At 34.5% G+C, this 16,922-nt stretch overlaps 2 protein-coding genes and 1 pseudogene across 2 annotated transcripts; 2 read left to right on the top strand and 1 right to left on the bottom strand.

Annotated features, from left to right (window-relative positions):
* The first annotated feature begins 4,162 nt into the window (after positions 1-4,162).
* Positions 4,163-5,792, top strand: LOC125656725 (putative nuclease HARBI1; annotated as a pseudogene).
* Positions 5,793-7,354: 1,562 nt separating this feature from the next.
* LOC125656724 (uncharacterized) lies at positions 7,355-11,134 on the bottom strand. The gene is made up of 7 exons (XM_056145844.1): positions 10,741-11,134; positions 9,346-9,511; positions 8,670-8,736; positions 8,308-8,409; positions 8,100-8,141; positions 7,696-7,752; positions 7,355-7,563 (listed from the first exon to the last, which is right to left on the bottom strand). The coding sequence occupies exons 1-7, from the start codon at positions 10,914-10,916 to the stop codon at positions 7,355-7,357; spliced, it is 819 nt and encodes a 272-aa protein (XP_056001819.1). The 5' UTR covers positions 10,917-11,134.
* Positions 11,135-11,499: 365 nt separating this feature from the next.
* Positions 11,500-16,922, top strand: LOC130048518 (uncharacterized). The gene is made up of 4 exons (XM_056145371.1): positions 11,500-11,745; positions 11,987-12,071; positions 14,647-14,749; positions 14,893-16,922. Exons 1-4 carry the CDS (start codon positions 11,709-11,711, stop codon positions 15,166-15,168), a joined length of 501 nt encoding a protein of 166 aa, XP_056001346.1. The 5' UTR covers positions 11,500-11,708; the 3' UTR covers positions 15,169-16,922.

The following is a 16,922-nucleotide window of genomic DNA, read 5'->3' as shown; positions in this document are numbered from 1 at the left end:
GAATAATTTTGGGCCTGTTTATATACACACTCGTACCTTGTTCATTGAGTTTTATATAACCAACAGTGCCGTGGCCTTTTCAGTGCTTATAGATAGATAGATAGATATATATATATATATATATATATATATATATATATATATATATATATATATATATATATATACACACACACATATGTCGATTCGATATATCCCAGTGAACTCAAAATAAGAGACGCCACAAAGTCTTCTATATCTGCTTCAAATCCGGATAGCATAAATGTTAAAGGCAAGTAACCAATGCATCTTTATTGCAAACGAGATGACTTCAGATTCCCGAGCGTCAAATTTCTATGTCTAAGTAACGATATTCCATTACCACCTGCATACGGTATCTATGTTTCTCAACGGATTCGATTCCCAAAAGCTTCTTCTGCATATGATAATTTTTTTTAATCGAGGTAAGATACAGACAAATAAGTTGATGTTACCGGGGTGCCGTTTGAATTCTTAATATTGCAAATCATACAGTCGGTACAATGGACTGTTATTTTACAAATACAATCTGTTATTATTTTGAATGCTGCCTCACATGTTTATTAAAAATTATTAGACCATTTTTACCTACTTATTTTGACTAAGGATTCCTACATGTACTTGATCAAGGTAGATAACTCGACTCTGTTGCCACCTGTTTACTCCTTCTAGGCGCTTGATCTGGTGTATTTAGGGGTCTGTTTCTGCTGTTAAATTTGTATTCTCTATCAGAGAAACGATAGACGTTGAGCGATAAATGACCATGATATGCTATGACATTTATTTTTCTCATCATCTCGATCCAAACATTGTTCCTTTTTAATGTCTTCGAAATTGTTACATAGCATGCCAGAAATATGATTTTATTTTTCACTTCAAAAATTGTTTAGAATGTATATGTTGTCTCCATTTTTCAATTTATACGACAAAATAACATGTGTGTTACTGAACCACCATCGACAATTCTGATGTACATGAATGTATAAAATGATGGCTATCATTCTAAGGTAATGAAGATAATTAGAATCCGAGACTGATGTTGTAAGCAGCTAAATTTATTTATTTAAAAAATGAAGAAAAAAAAAATGTTTGATTTTATCCTCGGACAGGGAAGTATCTGGCAGTGACAATACACACGGAAGAAAGTATGAAATATCCATCACAGAGTCATGGATACATAACAGAGACAGTAAGTATGAAATATCCATCACAAAGTCATGGATACATAACAGAGACAGTAAGTATGAAATATCCATCACAGAGTCATTGATCAATAACAGAGACAGTAAGTATGAAATATCCATCACAAAGTCACGGATACATAACAGAGACAGTAAGTATGAAATATCCATCACAGAGTCATGGATCAATAGCAGAGACAGTAAGTATGAAATATCCATCACAGAGTCATGGATCAATAGCAGAGACAGTAAGTATGAAATATCCATCACAGAGTCATGGATCAATAGCAGAGACAGTAAATATGAAATATCCATCACAGAGTCACGGATACATAACATAGACAGTAAGTATGAAATATCCATCACAGAGTCACGGATACATAACAGAGACAGTAAGTATGAAATATCCATCACAGAGTCATGGATACATAACAGAGACAGGAAGTATGAAATATCTATCACAGAGTCATGGATACATAACATAAACAGGAAGTATGAAATATCCATCACAGAGTCATGGATACATAACAGAGACAGTAATTCATAAGAATAATGATAGATTATAAATCGTTATACATGCAATAAGACTGATTTGTGTGAAATCAGATTCATCTGACCTAACATGGTTGACTGCTAGTTTTCATGATGTATTGGTAAGGAAACCTGTGTTATTTTGAGTTAATAATATCGGTAGCATCATTTTGAAAAATCTTGAATGCTACTGAATTGATCACATAGACATATCGATGACCCCTACATTAACTTGTTGTTCTTTGCAGAGAATTAATGTTAAACTATTCATATAAATTACAAAAATATCAAAAAGGAAAATTTTACACTTGTTTATGATCACAATCTTGAAGATTATCACTGTGCGAAAGGCATATTTCTTAAAATGTGTGCCTTAATTGTAGCCTCGTGCTCTTAATCGAGTCTTAAGCACAGCTGTTTGATTGTGCATTTTTATGAAAATTAGGACAAAAAGCAATGGATGTTTGGAAATGCGTAAAGAACAGGGAATGTGAGTTCGTAAGAGGACAACACACTCCGGATTCTCAACATATCTGCACGTGTGGAGGGAGAAATGATCCTGAACTATGTGTTACAGTTGGATGCGATCAGAAGTCACCACAAACTCGGGGAATTAAATCAGTCTGTAAATATGATATTTCCAAGGATTTTGATTGTTCACGGACCTTAACAAATAGCAACAAAATTCAACAGGCCGATACCAGTGGTTACAACAAGAGTAAAAGAATTGAAATTCTTCAGAAAGGTGAGATTGATAAAAAAAAAAAACACTTGCCTCAATGATTAAAATTTGTTTAGACATAAATTTTGTGCTGATGTATATATCATCCAATAAAAGATATATTCCGACTATTATAGGTGGAATCGAAAAGTATTCTTGTTCCGTTTTTGTCCATAAGGATGAAAACACACAGTAAGTAGTTTATAGCAGTCATTTGTTGTGTTTCAGGGCTAAGTTTTACTAAACTTCGTAAGATACGATTTCGATCGTAAGCGTAAGATACGATGGAAATCTGTTTTACTAAACTTCTTAACTTAAGTTACGTTGAAAAAAATCATCGTAACTCTACGACAGCTTATGGGCTTTCTTAAATTAAGATATTCTTGTAAATGTAAATAAATATGGCTGCTTTAATATTATTTCGTGATATTCTGAATGCTGACGAGAGAAGATCGCCGCGTCGTAATCGCATTTTTAGGGACAGAAGCCAAGTTCTCGATACTTTGACAGACATAGAACTGGTGGAACGATATAGATTTCCGAGATTCGTCATACTCCAGCTGACAGATGATGTAAAGGACCTTATTCAGCCTAACACAAGAAGATCCTACTCTATTCCTGCTCACATTCAGGTAAAAAAAAATTTGGGGGGGGGGGGCGGGGGATATATGAAACGGGGGAAAACAATGACCAGAGGCAATTCTGGATGAACTGATGAAATTGCATAGTGACCACATAAGTTTCAAAGTACACTACATGCTGTAATACATATAAAGAAACAACTAACTTACAGTTAATTCATTGAATAACCTTCAAATATATCCTGGATATGACGTGTAATTTATATGCCGCCAGAGAATTTCCTTGTCACACAGTTGTTCCAAAATTCAAAACGAAGAGTAAACAAACGGGGCGTAACTAGATCTATGTTATTCATGATTTGAAAGTTATTTCCCTTGGTTCATGTAAGCCTAAAAAAGTTAACCACTCTTTACAAAAAGAAGGAACGAAGGACGTTATATACTATATAATGCTGAATTTTGTTTCACTTTTTCAACTTTCATTCTATACTTAATTTTGTTTTTAATCTACACACCTTATAAACCCCATTTACATGAAAATGACGTAATATTTTATGATGACGCCATGGATATACGCATGAAATATTTAAAATATGCAGAGGCCTTTAATAACTCGCATTTATTTTCTTTTTGCAAAATTCGTTCCTTTTCTGTAATAATGGGTAATGGGTACGTTATATCACTACATTTCAATAGTTGGGATGTCCATTACGTTGATACATTTTTAAATACAAGTAGTATAAAGCATAAAACTATTGATGTTAAACAATATTTAGGCTACCTGTTGGTTTTGGGTTTTTTTAAAAGCCGTTTTCATACACCAGTCAGGGGAGGGGGAAGTTGGTAGTTGAGTAGCAAATTGAAAAAATGAATTCTGTCTGATCTTCGAATTATTAAATCATTGTTGGGGGTTGCGGGAGGGGGGGGGGTGTTTGAGACAACTGTATTACAATGTTCTGGATATAACACATTTCACGTGTTTACATCAGTAAAACTAAGCAAATGCTAGATTTAGACTGAATGTCGGTGAATGCAATAATGGCATGCCCACAGATCGAATGCAATTTGCATTTATCAATTATGGTCACCAGAGAGAGAGAGAGAGAGAGAGAGAGAGAGAGAGAGAGAGAGAGAACTACTTTGTTGATGATTTCCAATTTTTTGTACATATAGTTTTAATACTAAATAGTGAGCATGGTAGGGGCCGGGTAACGATAACATGATAAAACTGTTTTATAACTTATACTTCCTTTCATTTCAGGTGTTGACGTGTCTCCGATTCCTAGCAAAAGGAGACTACCTTTCAGAAGTAGCTGATATTCACGGAATCTCGAAGTCATCAGGGTGTATAATTGTTCATCGTGTAATTGATGCAATTTGCAACACGCTGAAAAATATCAAGCTCCCCACTGCTTCAGAGGATATCAAGAACATCAAGACAGATTTTTACAAAATCGCTGGTTTCCCCAATGTAGTAGGTGTGTAATGTAGCCGGGGTATTTTTATAGCATGCAATTGGAAGCACATAGCAAATTTTAGAGTTTACCATTTCTCACCCAAGTTCGGAATTAAGCAAGGACTTGACTATTAATTTCTCAATCGCTTTCTTCTCACTGGCGGATCTAGTGTCTAGGATTATATTGTTTAACGCCCCCTTGAGAATATTTCACTCATATGGAGACGCCACCATAGCCGGTGAAATTTAGGCCTATGCTCGGCGCTTATGGCCTTTGAGCAGGAGGGTATCTTTATCATGCCACACCTGCTGTGATACGGGTCCCCCATTTTTGCAGCAATATTTCCTGGTACTTAATAATTTTTATATTCAGTTTAAATTTCACTACAGGTGCCATTGACGGAACACAGATTCCTATCCGGGGAATGACATCAGATGATGAGCACCTATACATTTGTAGAAAGGGTTTTCATTCTATAAATGTACAGGCTGTTGTGAAGCCAGATTTAAGGTATGTATACGCAGAACAAATGTTTTATATGACAAATAAAATCAACCGAGAATTACATATTTTTTAATGCGCACAATTCTACTTTATTATGTCTCCTGTGACTATAGGGGGTGTTATTGCTTCTGTGTGTCTGAAATTGTTTGATACTGTTGCCATCGGGGGTGCCATAGTGTTTCACAAACGCATCTTGATTTTATATAAAGTAACAAGTTTTCCGCTCTCTTTACAGATTTACAAATGCTGTATGCAAATTTCCAGGATCGACACATGATGCCTACACCCTGAACAACAGTTATTTGCCGGAGTGCGTGTCCAATCTGCCTGATGGAGGTTGGTTATTAGGGGATTCGGGATACCCCTTAAAGGAATGACTGATGACCCCAATCAACAACCCCAGAACTGGCCAAGAAGAGCGGTACAATACAGCACACTGCAGGACGAGAAATGTCATTGAAAGGACATTTGGTGTACTGAAAGCCCGTTTCAGGTACATGCAAACATTGTTTCTTCATGGAATACATGCACTTTATTTACCTCACAAATTAAGGATATATAAATTTTGAATCCTCTAAGGTGCCTACACAAGACAGGTGGTTGTTTACCGTACAAACCATCGAAATGCGCAAGAATAATTGAATGTACCATGCGGCTACACAACCTCGCTATTGAAAGGAATGTTCCCTTGATGGAAATTGCAGAACCAGAGACTGCGGATCCAACCATGCATCGTCAATTTGCAAATGACAACAGTGATGCTGCCACAGTTAGAATGAGGATTGTCCAGAGATTTTAAAGGTAATAATATTTCAAAGCGCAACCATTACAATTCTATTAACCAAATTCATGTTTAAGAAAATGCATTCACGTCGCCATGTCCTAAAGACTAACTTATTATTTCAGTTATGTCACGGAGGCCATCAACATTCTTAAAGGAAAGCTTAATATTTTTCCGATCGTGTGGAATGGAGTTTCTGAATCTGCCGAGGATTGGATTAAAGAAAACAACTATTTTCATACAATTATGTTATAATGATTTCTTTATATATATTTAAACGTTGAAGATGAACTTGCTTTAATTATATATATATATATATATGTGTGTGTGTGTGTGTGTGTGTGTGTGTGTGTGTGTGTGTGTGTGTGTGTGGCCCGCCCCTACCATTTTTCACAGATTATAATTATTTGTTATATATATATATATATATATATATATATAGGCGGATCCAGGAATTTGTCCAAGGGGGGGGGGGTGTATAGCACTTGATAATTTACGTACTTTTCACAACCTCTACTCTTTGCAAGTGAGATCATGAGACATTTTTTAATACATGGAAATGCTTAGTTTTACTACTTGTTTCCAAAGTTCCAGTAATTCTAATCTCCATACTCGGACCTTATTTCGCAATGAAAAAAAGATAAAAAGGAAGTTAATATCTGAAGGTTACTCACAATAGGCTGGGGGGGTCTGGGGGCCGCATACAGCATTCTGACCATTTTCCTGGTACTTCTTTTCACTTTCAGATTGTCTGCTTCTTGAACAAACTTATATGTCAGTGGTCTTATTTATCGTAGAATTAAAATGATATACTGGTGTTGATAAATTTGAGTGATGTAAGTATCCAATGGGACTCAAAGAATCGTTAAAATTGAATAGATCTTAAACTTTTTGGTCCGCACATGGCATCAATACACTCTAGAATCTATAGCACAGGAGCTTTGATTAAAAAGAAATAGAACCGATTTATGACATTTTATTATGAGAGACAGGGTGTAGTCTTTGCCCTGTTCACAAATATTGACTGCAATGTGTTCTAAAGCCAAGTAAATATATTGTAATTTGATACATATTATTTCGTAAAGCTTGTATTCCCTGAACAGACTGATCCTATTCAAATACACAGAAATGATTGCACATCAATATATAAAATCAATGATCCTAATGATAGAAAAAGTTTCAAATATTATATGTATTTTTATGTAAAACTTTTATCTTCGAACGAGGCCCCCATCTCACCCACATGGGGCATTAACATACAAAGCACATTTATGATCAGAGACATATACAAAAGTCCACACTATCTGGAAATGATTGTATATTAATATGCTTAATATCATATTAATTGTAGTTCTTCAGAAGAAGATTTTTAAAGATTTATCCAATATATTACCTTTGAAAACTATAGAAAATCCTGAAGGCAAATGTGTGTGTGTTGCAAGTAATGAAATTACAACAGCAAAGTACAACATACAATGCATAAAAATTAATAAATTATCCCGGTAAATGATATAAAACGATATCAAATTATATGATTAAAATTAAGATGAGACATATGATGTTAATGAAGACAGGTCAACTCAGAACTTAATTACAGGAGACAATGAAAAAGGTGGTGATCTTCCACCAGGCTGCAATGACTCGGAGATTCTCTCTAGAGCTGCTGTACTTTGTTGTTGTAGTTTCAGCATTTCCTCCATGATTTCCAGCTTTCTCTTCCGGTATGTTTCCAGCTTCTCCATTTTCTCCTTCTCCATGGACAAGTATTGGATTTCAGGGCTGTACTCTCCTAAATGCCAAATTCAAAACAAACAATGTACATAGTATTTGAGGAAGCAAAACTATCTCATTGAAAATCATCTCTAACGTAATTTTTTTTAAGATACACAACTTTGATCATTATTCCTTCAGAACTACTCACCATGTTTCTGTTCCTTTGTGCTTTTCTTGTTCACCCTAGGTCTACATTCATTTCCTTCTGTAATACAAGTTATAAAATAGAAAGATATCATTTAGGTATTCAAAACCAATGTGTGTTTTAGTGTTCATCTATCACAGTGAGTTAGAGAAAATACAGCTTACTGTGAAAATCATAGTTGTATGGAAATGCTGCATTTTATTATTAAGACTAAATTTCTTATATTTCATTTATTTATTAAAGTTCCAATTTAAGAGTTTAAGGAAGTACTCTACATCGTCATAATGGCCGACTTCATTTTAAAAGATGGATGAAAATATAAATATCAACAATATTTGTCTATTCATTTAAATAATTCTTGCCTTACTGAGTAGTTCAGTGGGTTGGCACGTATATTAAAAACTTACTTGCAACATCCACTGACAGGTCTATACAGGTTCCACTTCCTACTGTTAAGGAATAAATTATAATGATTATTCAGTAAAAATTAACTGTAGATCGTAAAAAGAGGTCACATTGCTCACTCAAATCAGATTGATTCTTCAATTGCTCAGCTGTTTTGAGTTGTAATTATTTTTATGAATATTCATGACTGAGTACTAGTAGTTTACTTACTTGGTGTGGAATTGAGCTCATCCGGTGTCAAGGCAGACTGACGTACGTCACAGCCTGGTATCTCTGTAATTATCAGACCAGTTGGTAGTGATGTTTTCATTGCTGCAAATCAAATAGATGTGTTTCATTATACTTATGGTAATGTAACATGAAATATGTATGTCCCTCTTACCAAAGCAATTTAAAAAGAGGTTTACTTTAATTCCGAGTCATTTGTAATGGCTATACTGCAAGTGACTTTTGACACTGTATTTACATAATAAAAAAGGATTCATATACTAGCCATGATCAAGATTTAATATAGACATGGGAAATTCCCAGCCCAGCCCAGAGACATCCCAAATTCAATAAATGATATTTACAACAGTCTGCAGTGTCAACTCCACTGTCTATCCCCTCTATGGCCACATCTGAAAGTGACTGCAACACCTTCAATAAAAAATATATATAACTATTAGTATTATATAGCACACAGGAAACAAAAAATTATACAACAAACAAATCACAGCATGGTCAATCACAAATCACTATATGTGCATGTCCTCGATTTTGTAATGTACATGTATTAGTTGTATACATGTATCTTGAATTCTCATTGCAATTCAATACCCATTACAGCCCACAAAAATGAACTTTTAAATAACTAATATTGTCTATAAAATTTGGCAGATTATGATATTTCATAATATATTTTATTTAAACAATGCTTATTCAATTATATGTATTCAAGCCATATATCCCTGAGTTAAAAAAAACACCCAAATATATTAAATAAACAATTTCTACCAATGTTTAAAAGAAGCAGTTATTTTATGAATCATACCTGTTTTAAAATGTGAATACCAATCAAGAATGAGAGTGAAAGCTTTCAATAAGAATAATTCACTTTGCATAATTGAATTTTGAAATTATACAAGTTTTACACTTATAAATGATTTTTAAAGATAACTCTCTTGCCAGTGTCCTGTTTCAGGAATTAAAAAAAAACCCACATAACTCCCAGTTCCTATTTAGGTATTTTATCATTTCAATATTTACCAGATTCTCCCATTCCTTAAAGTAGATCCCAGAAGGGGGGCCTCCACCAGTCAGTTTCATTGCCCGCCTTCTCTCAGACTCCTTCTTCTTGGTCAAGCTTTGCATATCTGCCCACTTTTTCTTTACTTTTTCCACCGTTCTGTTGATAAATGATTCTGCATTGACCCTGCAATAAAAATACAAATATTTAATTCATTTCTCAAGGCTACCATTTCCAAACTTTCTAATACAACTTACACTCATGTGCCAAATTGAAAATCACAATATGGCTGATTAACAAGTATAGGATCACACACCTGCATTTTCAATTGGACCCAAGTAAAACTAATCCTGGGATTATTTGCCCCGGAACTTTTTAACCAAGGTATAAATTCAAATGTCACCTACTCACTGATCAAAGGGGGGTAAGTTTTTGTTTAAAAAGAAAACTGTCGTCTGCAGGAGATCTGTAACTCTCTCCCTATATATGTATATCATAATCTTTATGTTGGTGTCTACCTAAACCAGTTTCAACTATTCTTGGAATCAACTGATGCATTACTTACTAAGTACTGAAAGGTTGGGGTAAGTACCATTATAATTGTATTTGATATAGATCTATGTAGATCTATATCTGTCTAAGCTCCACCTATCAATCCAGCCATTTTTTTACTTTAATTTGGCATTAGAATGTATGTTATAAACATTATAAATATATATACAGAATACAAATAAGTATTCAAGTGAATTTCTCTAGAGATAAAGTTGAAATAAGGTCAAACTCGCACACAAACAAAAGAAATACTTAAATAAAGGCAAAATGAAAATTATAAGTTAGGGATTTAAACAGTATTCACTTTAAAGTAAGCAAATACACCATTCCAAAGCTAGCTTTAATATCCATTCAATATTTACTTATAAACAACCTACATGTATATAGCTCAACTGTACAGTAATTATAGCCTAATGTTCTCTACACACACACCCCTCCCCCCATTACAAGTTGACCAACACTTATTACTGATGCTACTTTTTAAAAGACAGTTTAACCCCAGTGAGCATTGTATCGTAGCTTGAAAATCAGAAAATCTATTTGTGTAAACCAGAATGTGTGTAATTTAAGGGCACAAGATGGGGGGGGTGCACAACAGTTTTATTGAACTTATGGAATTGGGAATTCAATTTACTATGTTAAACATACAATTATATTCCCGCAAAACGAAGGAGAGATAAATTTATATATATATATCTGTACCTACATAAACATAACATACACCCAACACAAGATAGCATGCTATAATTCAGTGTTATTTGAATTCATTAGGGGTAAAATTGTTTAACAAATGAAATCGATCTAACGGTTTTCTCCTGTATAAAAATGTAGTTCTATACTTTAACATGATATTAGGTTCTTACTCATCCGTTATCACCTTCCACAGCTCCGATTTCTTCTCGGATATGATTGAAGGGGAAAACTCGGCCTTGAGCATCCGATAGCGCGGAAGTACCGCCTCTGATAGTACGATCAGCTCCCTCTCCGACCAATTTGGCTTTCTCTTCTTCACCACGACGTCAACAGCCCTCCCGTCCATTATTGCTATCCGCAGACGATATTGTTTTTGTATAACGCGAAAGTAAAAGCGAAACTAGTTTATGCGCTTGCGCAGCATTCGTAACTAAGAAAGTTTGTACCTCCAATAGAAAAGATTTCCGATATCGTAACTTACGATCTTTCCATATCTTAAGAAAATTGTTGAGAGTTACGAATGTCTTTGTAAAACAGATGCATCTTATCTTAAGTACGAGTGTACGAAATTCGTACGTTAGTATCTTTTCTCGTATCTTACGAAGTTTAGTAAAACTCAGCCCAGAACTAGATCCCTGATTTTTCTCAATATTTTACTTACCTATCATTATCACGTACTGACATAAATTAATACCCTAGTTGACATTGCAGTATATCAAGTCCGAATAAATCGATCACAATATTACTTGTTGGATATAACACCAGTACAGACAATGGTGTGTATACTACATATACGGGGAATTTATATAAGCAAACACATCTTCAATTTTAATGCAAATCATTAATATACTTTACAAAAAAGATTTTACATAGTTTGTAAAAGAAAACACAGTAATATATTGCTGAATGATCACATTTTACAGAGAATGTAAAGAAGGTTTTTGACATCATAGACGAGTGTGGTGCTGGGAAAAGCTGTCAAGTATTCGTTAACGTGCAGAGAAGGTTTGGTACTCTGTTATGTGTAATTTTACATGAACAGTCCATTTGCGTCGTCCTGAAATGTAAATTGCAAATTTACAAATGCCCTCCCAACTCTAACGAAAACGTCCTAGACAAACACCCTGCGTTAGAGACAATGACATCACTGGAAACAATTTGGAACCATTGGAAAGGTAGATATTTTCTAAATATGATTTCAAAACAAGTACAGTTATTTGGATATAAGGCGTTTAATTTTGTATCCGTATTTGCCCAACTATCTATTTTGTATTGTCTATAAGAGTTATGAGATTGATCAATGTTCATCATCTTCACCTTTCATTTTGAATATTCTGTCTCTGTTGTTCTTATAAATTGGATTTTAAATATTAACACAGTATAACTATACTTGTAATACGTGAAATCTATTCTTAGAGGAAATCATGCTCGCCTGTACTGGGGTTTTACTGTTGAGCGGAATAATGGGGTTCCTGATCGGAGTATGCTGTTCATGCTACAGGTTTGTGATATTCATAATTTGTATATAGCAGGATTAGAATCAAATAGGGCCTACCTGTGAATGAAGAATCTCAGGAAAATAGAATGCCCACTTCCGTCATTTAATCAATATGCGTCCACGGGAAAATCGTAACAATTCATTTCCTATAGACTTCAATACTAACCTTTGGTCCTCCCACTAATTAACTATATTAATCATAGACAAATGATCGCCAACATTTGAAAGTTTATTCCAAGCGTTAATAAAAACACGACAAAGATCATATAGGTTGGCATTGATTTTATTGGTCATATTCGTACTCTCTTTTTACAACACTATTATCTGCAGTGAAATACACCCTTCATTTCAAACACACCCTTACCATGATATTCTCCATTTTGTGTTGTCAATTTTCACCCGTACAATTGATTGTCACTGCTTTGGTAATTCAGTTTCTGTTAATGGGTGTCATGTCATTGTTATTTCACAGTTGTCATCAATAAGTTTTTCAAGCATGCTAACGCGCGTTAACGTATGCAGATTCGGATTTAAAACTATTCATATGTAAGATAATTAGCTCCTTGCTATTTACATGGCGCATATTGTATTTTGATACAAATTGTGAATGAACATTCCAAACTTTTGTGCAAGTGTGCGAGGTTGGTATCCTATAAATTGACTGTAAACCTATTTAATATTACTTACAAGTACATATTGACTGTACACCTGTTTAGTATTACTGATATATCGGTTGTACACCTATTTGATATTACTTTTATATTGACTATACACCTCTTTAGTATTACCTTTATATTGACTGCACAACTATTTAGTATTACCTTTATATTGACTGTACACATCTATACTATTACTTATATATTCACTGCACACATCTTGAGTATTACTTATGTTAGTTCTATATTCATATGAAGCAGAATTTATTCAAACCTTCTACGTGAGAAGAAAAATATATTGCTGTGGTATTCAATTTGACATTTAAAATATCGACGACGTTTTGTCTATTAGCAACAATAACTTTCATTCAAATCTCGATTCGATATATCCCTGTGAGCTCGAAATAATACACACCACAGAGTCGTCCACTTCTGCTTCATAATTATATTTTATTGAAAGTAGACATTAATGGCAAACTGACAACTCAACGGTATGACAAACGGGATGATTTCAGCTTCTCCATCGTCGACTTCACATATTTATGTAGCAATATTCCATTATCACCTGCATATGTTGTCTATATCTCTCAACTCATTCGATACGCAAGAGCTTCTTCTGTGTATGGTCAATTTTAAATCGAGGCAAGCTACTGACAAACAGGTTAATGCTACAGGGGTTTCAACAGTCTCGATTGAAGTCAGCATTTCGCAAGTTTTATGGTCGTTATAACGATTGACATCAGCATTAGGTCAATGCTGTCTGACGTGTTTCATACAGATTTTTAGGCCGTTCTTGGCACACTGATTTTGACTACGGATGACTCCGTTTACCTGATCAGGATATAGGGCTCAAGGCGGGTGTGACCGGTCGACAGGGTATGTTTACTCCCCCTAGGCACCTGATCCCACCTCTGGTGTGTCCAGGGATCCGTGTTTGCCCAACTATCTATTTTGTATTCCTGATAGGGGTTATCAGATTGATCACCGTTCGTTATCTTCACCTTTCATATTGACTATACACCTCTTTAGTATTACTTATATATTGACTGCACACCCGTTTTGTATTACTTACATATTGACTGCATTCCCGTTTAGTATTACTTATAGCCAAATTACAACGTGGTGGTCACTACAAATCACTAACAGTCATAAAGATACAGTACATCTGTACATCAAGGTCATCGCGATGCAGAATAGAATTTCTCATGATATAGTAATCATTCTAAAATGTTTATACATGCATTTAACGACTATCTAACGCAGGTATGGTTTGTAACTGTAATTATTTCTTTTGAATGTATAGGCTTTGTCAAGTTGAAAGGTCAATCGTGTGTAGGTCATGTATTGAGCCTGTGTAAGGAAATCAGATATTCCTTAATGAAATACAAGAGTTTTTGACTAATCTAGGAATAAAATGGCATCAGACCCATTAAAACCACTATGTTGGAGAAACGGGCGAGTTCCTATCAATGCTAAATAGGCAACTATTTCAAATATGGTCTGAAGGGTGAAGACAACGAACAGTGATCAAACTCATAACTCTAATGAGCAATATAAAATAGATAGTTATAGGAGTTATGAGATTGATCACTGTTCGTTATATTCACCTTGCATAGTTAGGCAAACACAGATCCCTGGACACACCATAGATGGGATCAGGTGCCTAGGAGGATTAAGCATCCCCTGTCTACTCTCTCAAAATCACCACTCTAGAAAAGTGTTCCTTGATAAAGAGAAAAGCAATCAATCCCAGGTGCTCGTTGTTACCCAACTCTTTATTTGCATTATTTGTGGGAGTTATGGGATTATTCACTGTTCTTTATCTTCACCATTCATTGATACAATTATTTCCAAATACAGTAACCACATAAACTAGTATGTTGAACACAGGATATGAGTGTCGGTTGTTTTCAAATTTTCAGAAAGGACAAGACGACCAAAAGACATAAATCTAAAACATCATCAGTATCTTTAACTTCTCAACTTTACGCAGAAATTGACGAAGCTTCAAACGAAATATTAAAGGTAAGAATGAAGTCCGATTTATGGCATTAAATACCGTACTTTATATAGATATATGCTGTTAGAAATATAATGTATTTCTTAGTACATATTTCAAAATAAAGGTCATAATAATTCATTAGTGATATTTAGGTGTTATGTTTTAGGGTCGCGAACAGAGCAGTCCAGGTCAAACTACACTCGATGCAGATATAGAGCACATACCTCCGTGTGATTGTAATCAAAGAAGCAACAGTGAATACGACTACAGCCACGTGTATAACATTCTACAACCAAATTACGGCTCCAAAAGGCTTTCTCATCCGGGTCTTAGTTCACTAACAACTTTAGAAATGACATACCCCTATCGGCAATGTCGAAGTCTCCAAAATCTCTCAGATCAGAACCTGATACAGGGGAGGGCGTCCAAAATATCTGTATGACGTATAAACTGCTAAAACGAGATTTTTCTAACATCCTACAAAGTTGCTACAAATCCAATAATGTGCCACTTGAACGATGTGGACTAGCATTGCCGTATATATAGCAATGTATTTTTTTTTATTTAGATAATTATATGCACGTGTTATGGTGTATTTTATGATTATATGATGAATAATTAACTTTAATCAATATCTTCATCTTATTCAGAAAAAAAATAAATGTATATGTAAATATGAATAGCGTGTTGTATGCCTTAAAGTCAAGACTAATTCTTACCCAAGCTATCAAGACTCTACTGTCTTCTCTATCAAGGAATCATAACAGTGTAGAATTTTCTATCTGTTGGCCGAAAGTGTTTCCAGCCTTCATGTAAGTTTACACAAAATCGAGGCTTGTCTGTGAATAACGCTGATTGACAGTGTAGTTGTTGCCATATTTTGAATTGCTTGAAGTCTGACCTCGTTCTGAAGTGTTCTGGCGAAACTCTGAAAAGGATTGGTGGACCTTATGGGCAATTTGCACGTTATGTTTCGCTGTATAAATCTTGGTTATACAATTTCTAATGACATATTACTTACATGCATACACTGCACATGATATTGATATTTTGATCTATTATTAGGTAAATAAAAAAAAATCTAACGGGATTATTTCAAAAACTCAAATGTGTTCATTCTTTGTTTATATTTAGATGAGAAGCCTAGATTTCATGTTGTACGGTGAACCGTTTTATATACTCACATTGCTCGCGTCTTGCACTGAATTATTTTATGTATTCATTCAACCCGTGTATTCCACTGAACTCTGTTGTGTTTTACATTATGTCTATTCGCTATATCCCGGCGAACTTGAGTCTTCTATATTTGCTTCATATTTATATATCTATTGAACAAAAATTTCAGCAGCAACCTAACAACTCAACTTGATGACCAACGGGATGACTTCAGATTCTCTATCGTCAGCTTCCCCTATTTATGTAGCAATATCCCAGTATCGCCTGCATATGGTGTTTATGTCTCGTAACTGATTAGATACGCAAGAACACATTATGCATATGATTAATATTTTTTTTCAAATCATAGCAGGCTACTGACAAAAGTTTATTTAAGAAAGTTGGTATTACAGGGGTGTCAATAGTATCATACTATACATTTGGAACTTAGCAAATTAAATGGTCTTTATAATGATGTAATATACAAACACAAGGATTGAACATTGTCTGGCATGTTTCATACCAACTGTTAGGTCATGCTTTCCATACTAATTTTGACTACAGATTACTCCGTTTATCTGATACAGATATATGACGTACGGTGGGAGTAAATGGCCAATAGGGAATGTTTTCTCCTCACAGACATTTGCTCCCGATTCTGAACTTTGTCCAAGGGTCTGTGTTTATCCTTTCTTTAATTCTGTATTCTTTAAAGGAGTCCTTAGATGGATTACTGTTTCGTTATCTTCACTTGTCCATCGACTTGTTTATCGTTATTCACATTTCTCATATATTACACTGAATTGTTATGTATTCACATTTCTCATATATTACAATGAACTGTTATGTATTCACATTTCTCATGTATTACACTGAATTGTTAAGTATTCACATTTGTCATGTATTACACTGAACTGTTTTATGTATTCACATTGCTCATCTATTACATTGTTTATGTATCTATGTTGTTTGCCTACCACACTGAACTGTTTTATGTATTCGTTGTGTTAATTACATTAAAATGCATTTCCTCACGTTAAA

The sequence above is a fragment of the Ostrea edulis genome, chromosome 7 (assembly GCF_947568905.1).
Source record: "Ostrea edulis chromosome 7, xbOstEdul1.1, whole genome shotgun sequence".
NCBI classification, from domain to species: Eukaryota; Metazoa; Mollusca; class Bivalvia; order Ostreida; family Ostreidae; genus Ostrea; species Ostrea edulis.
Note: the sequence above shows the minus strand (reverse complement) of the source record. Positions and strands in the feature narration are given on the sequence as shown.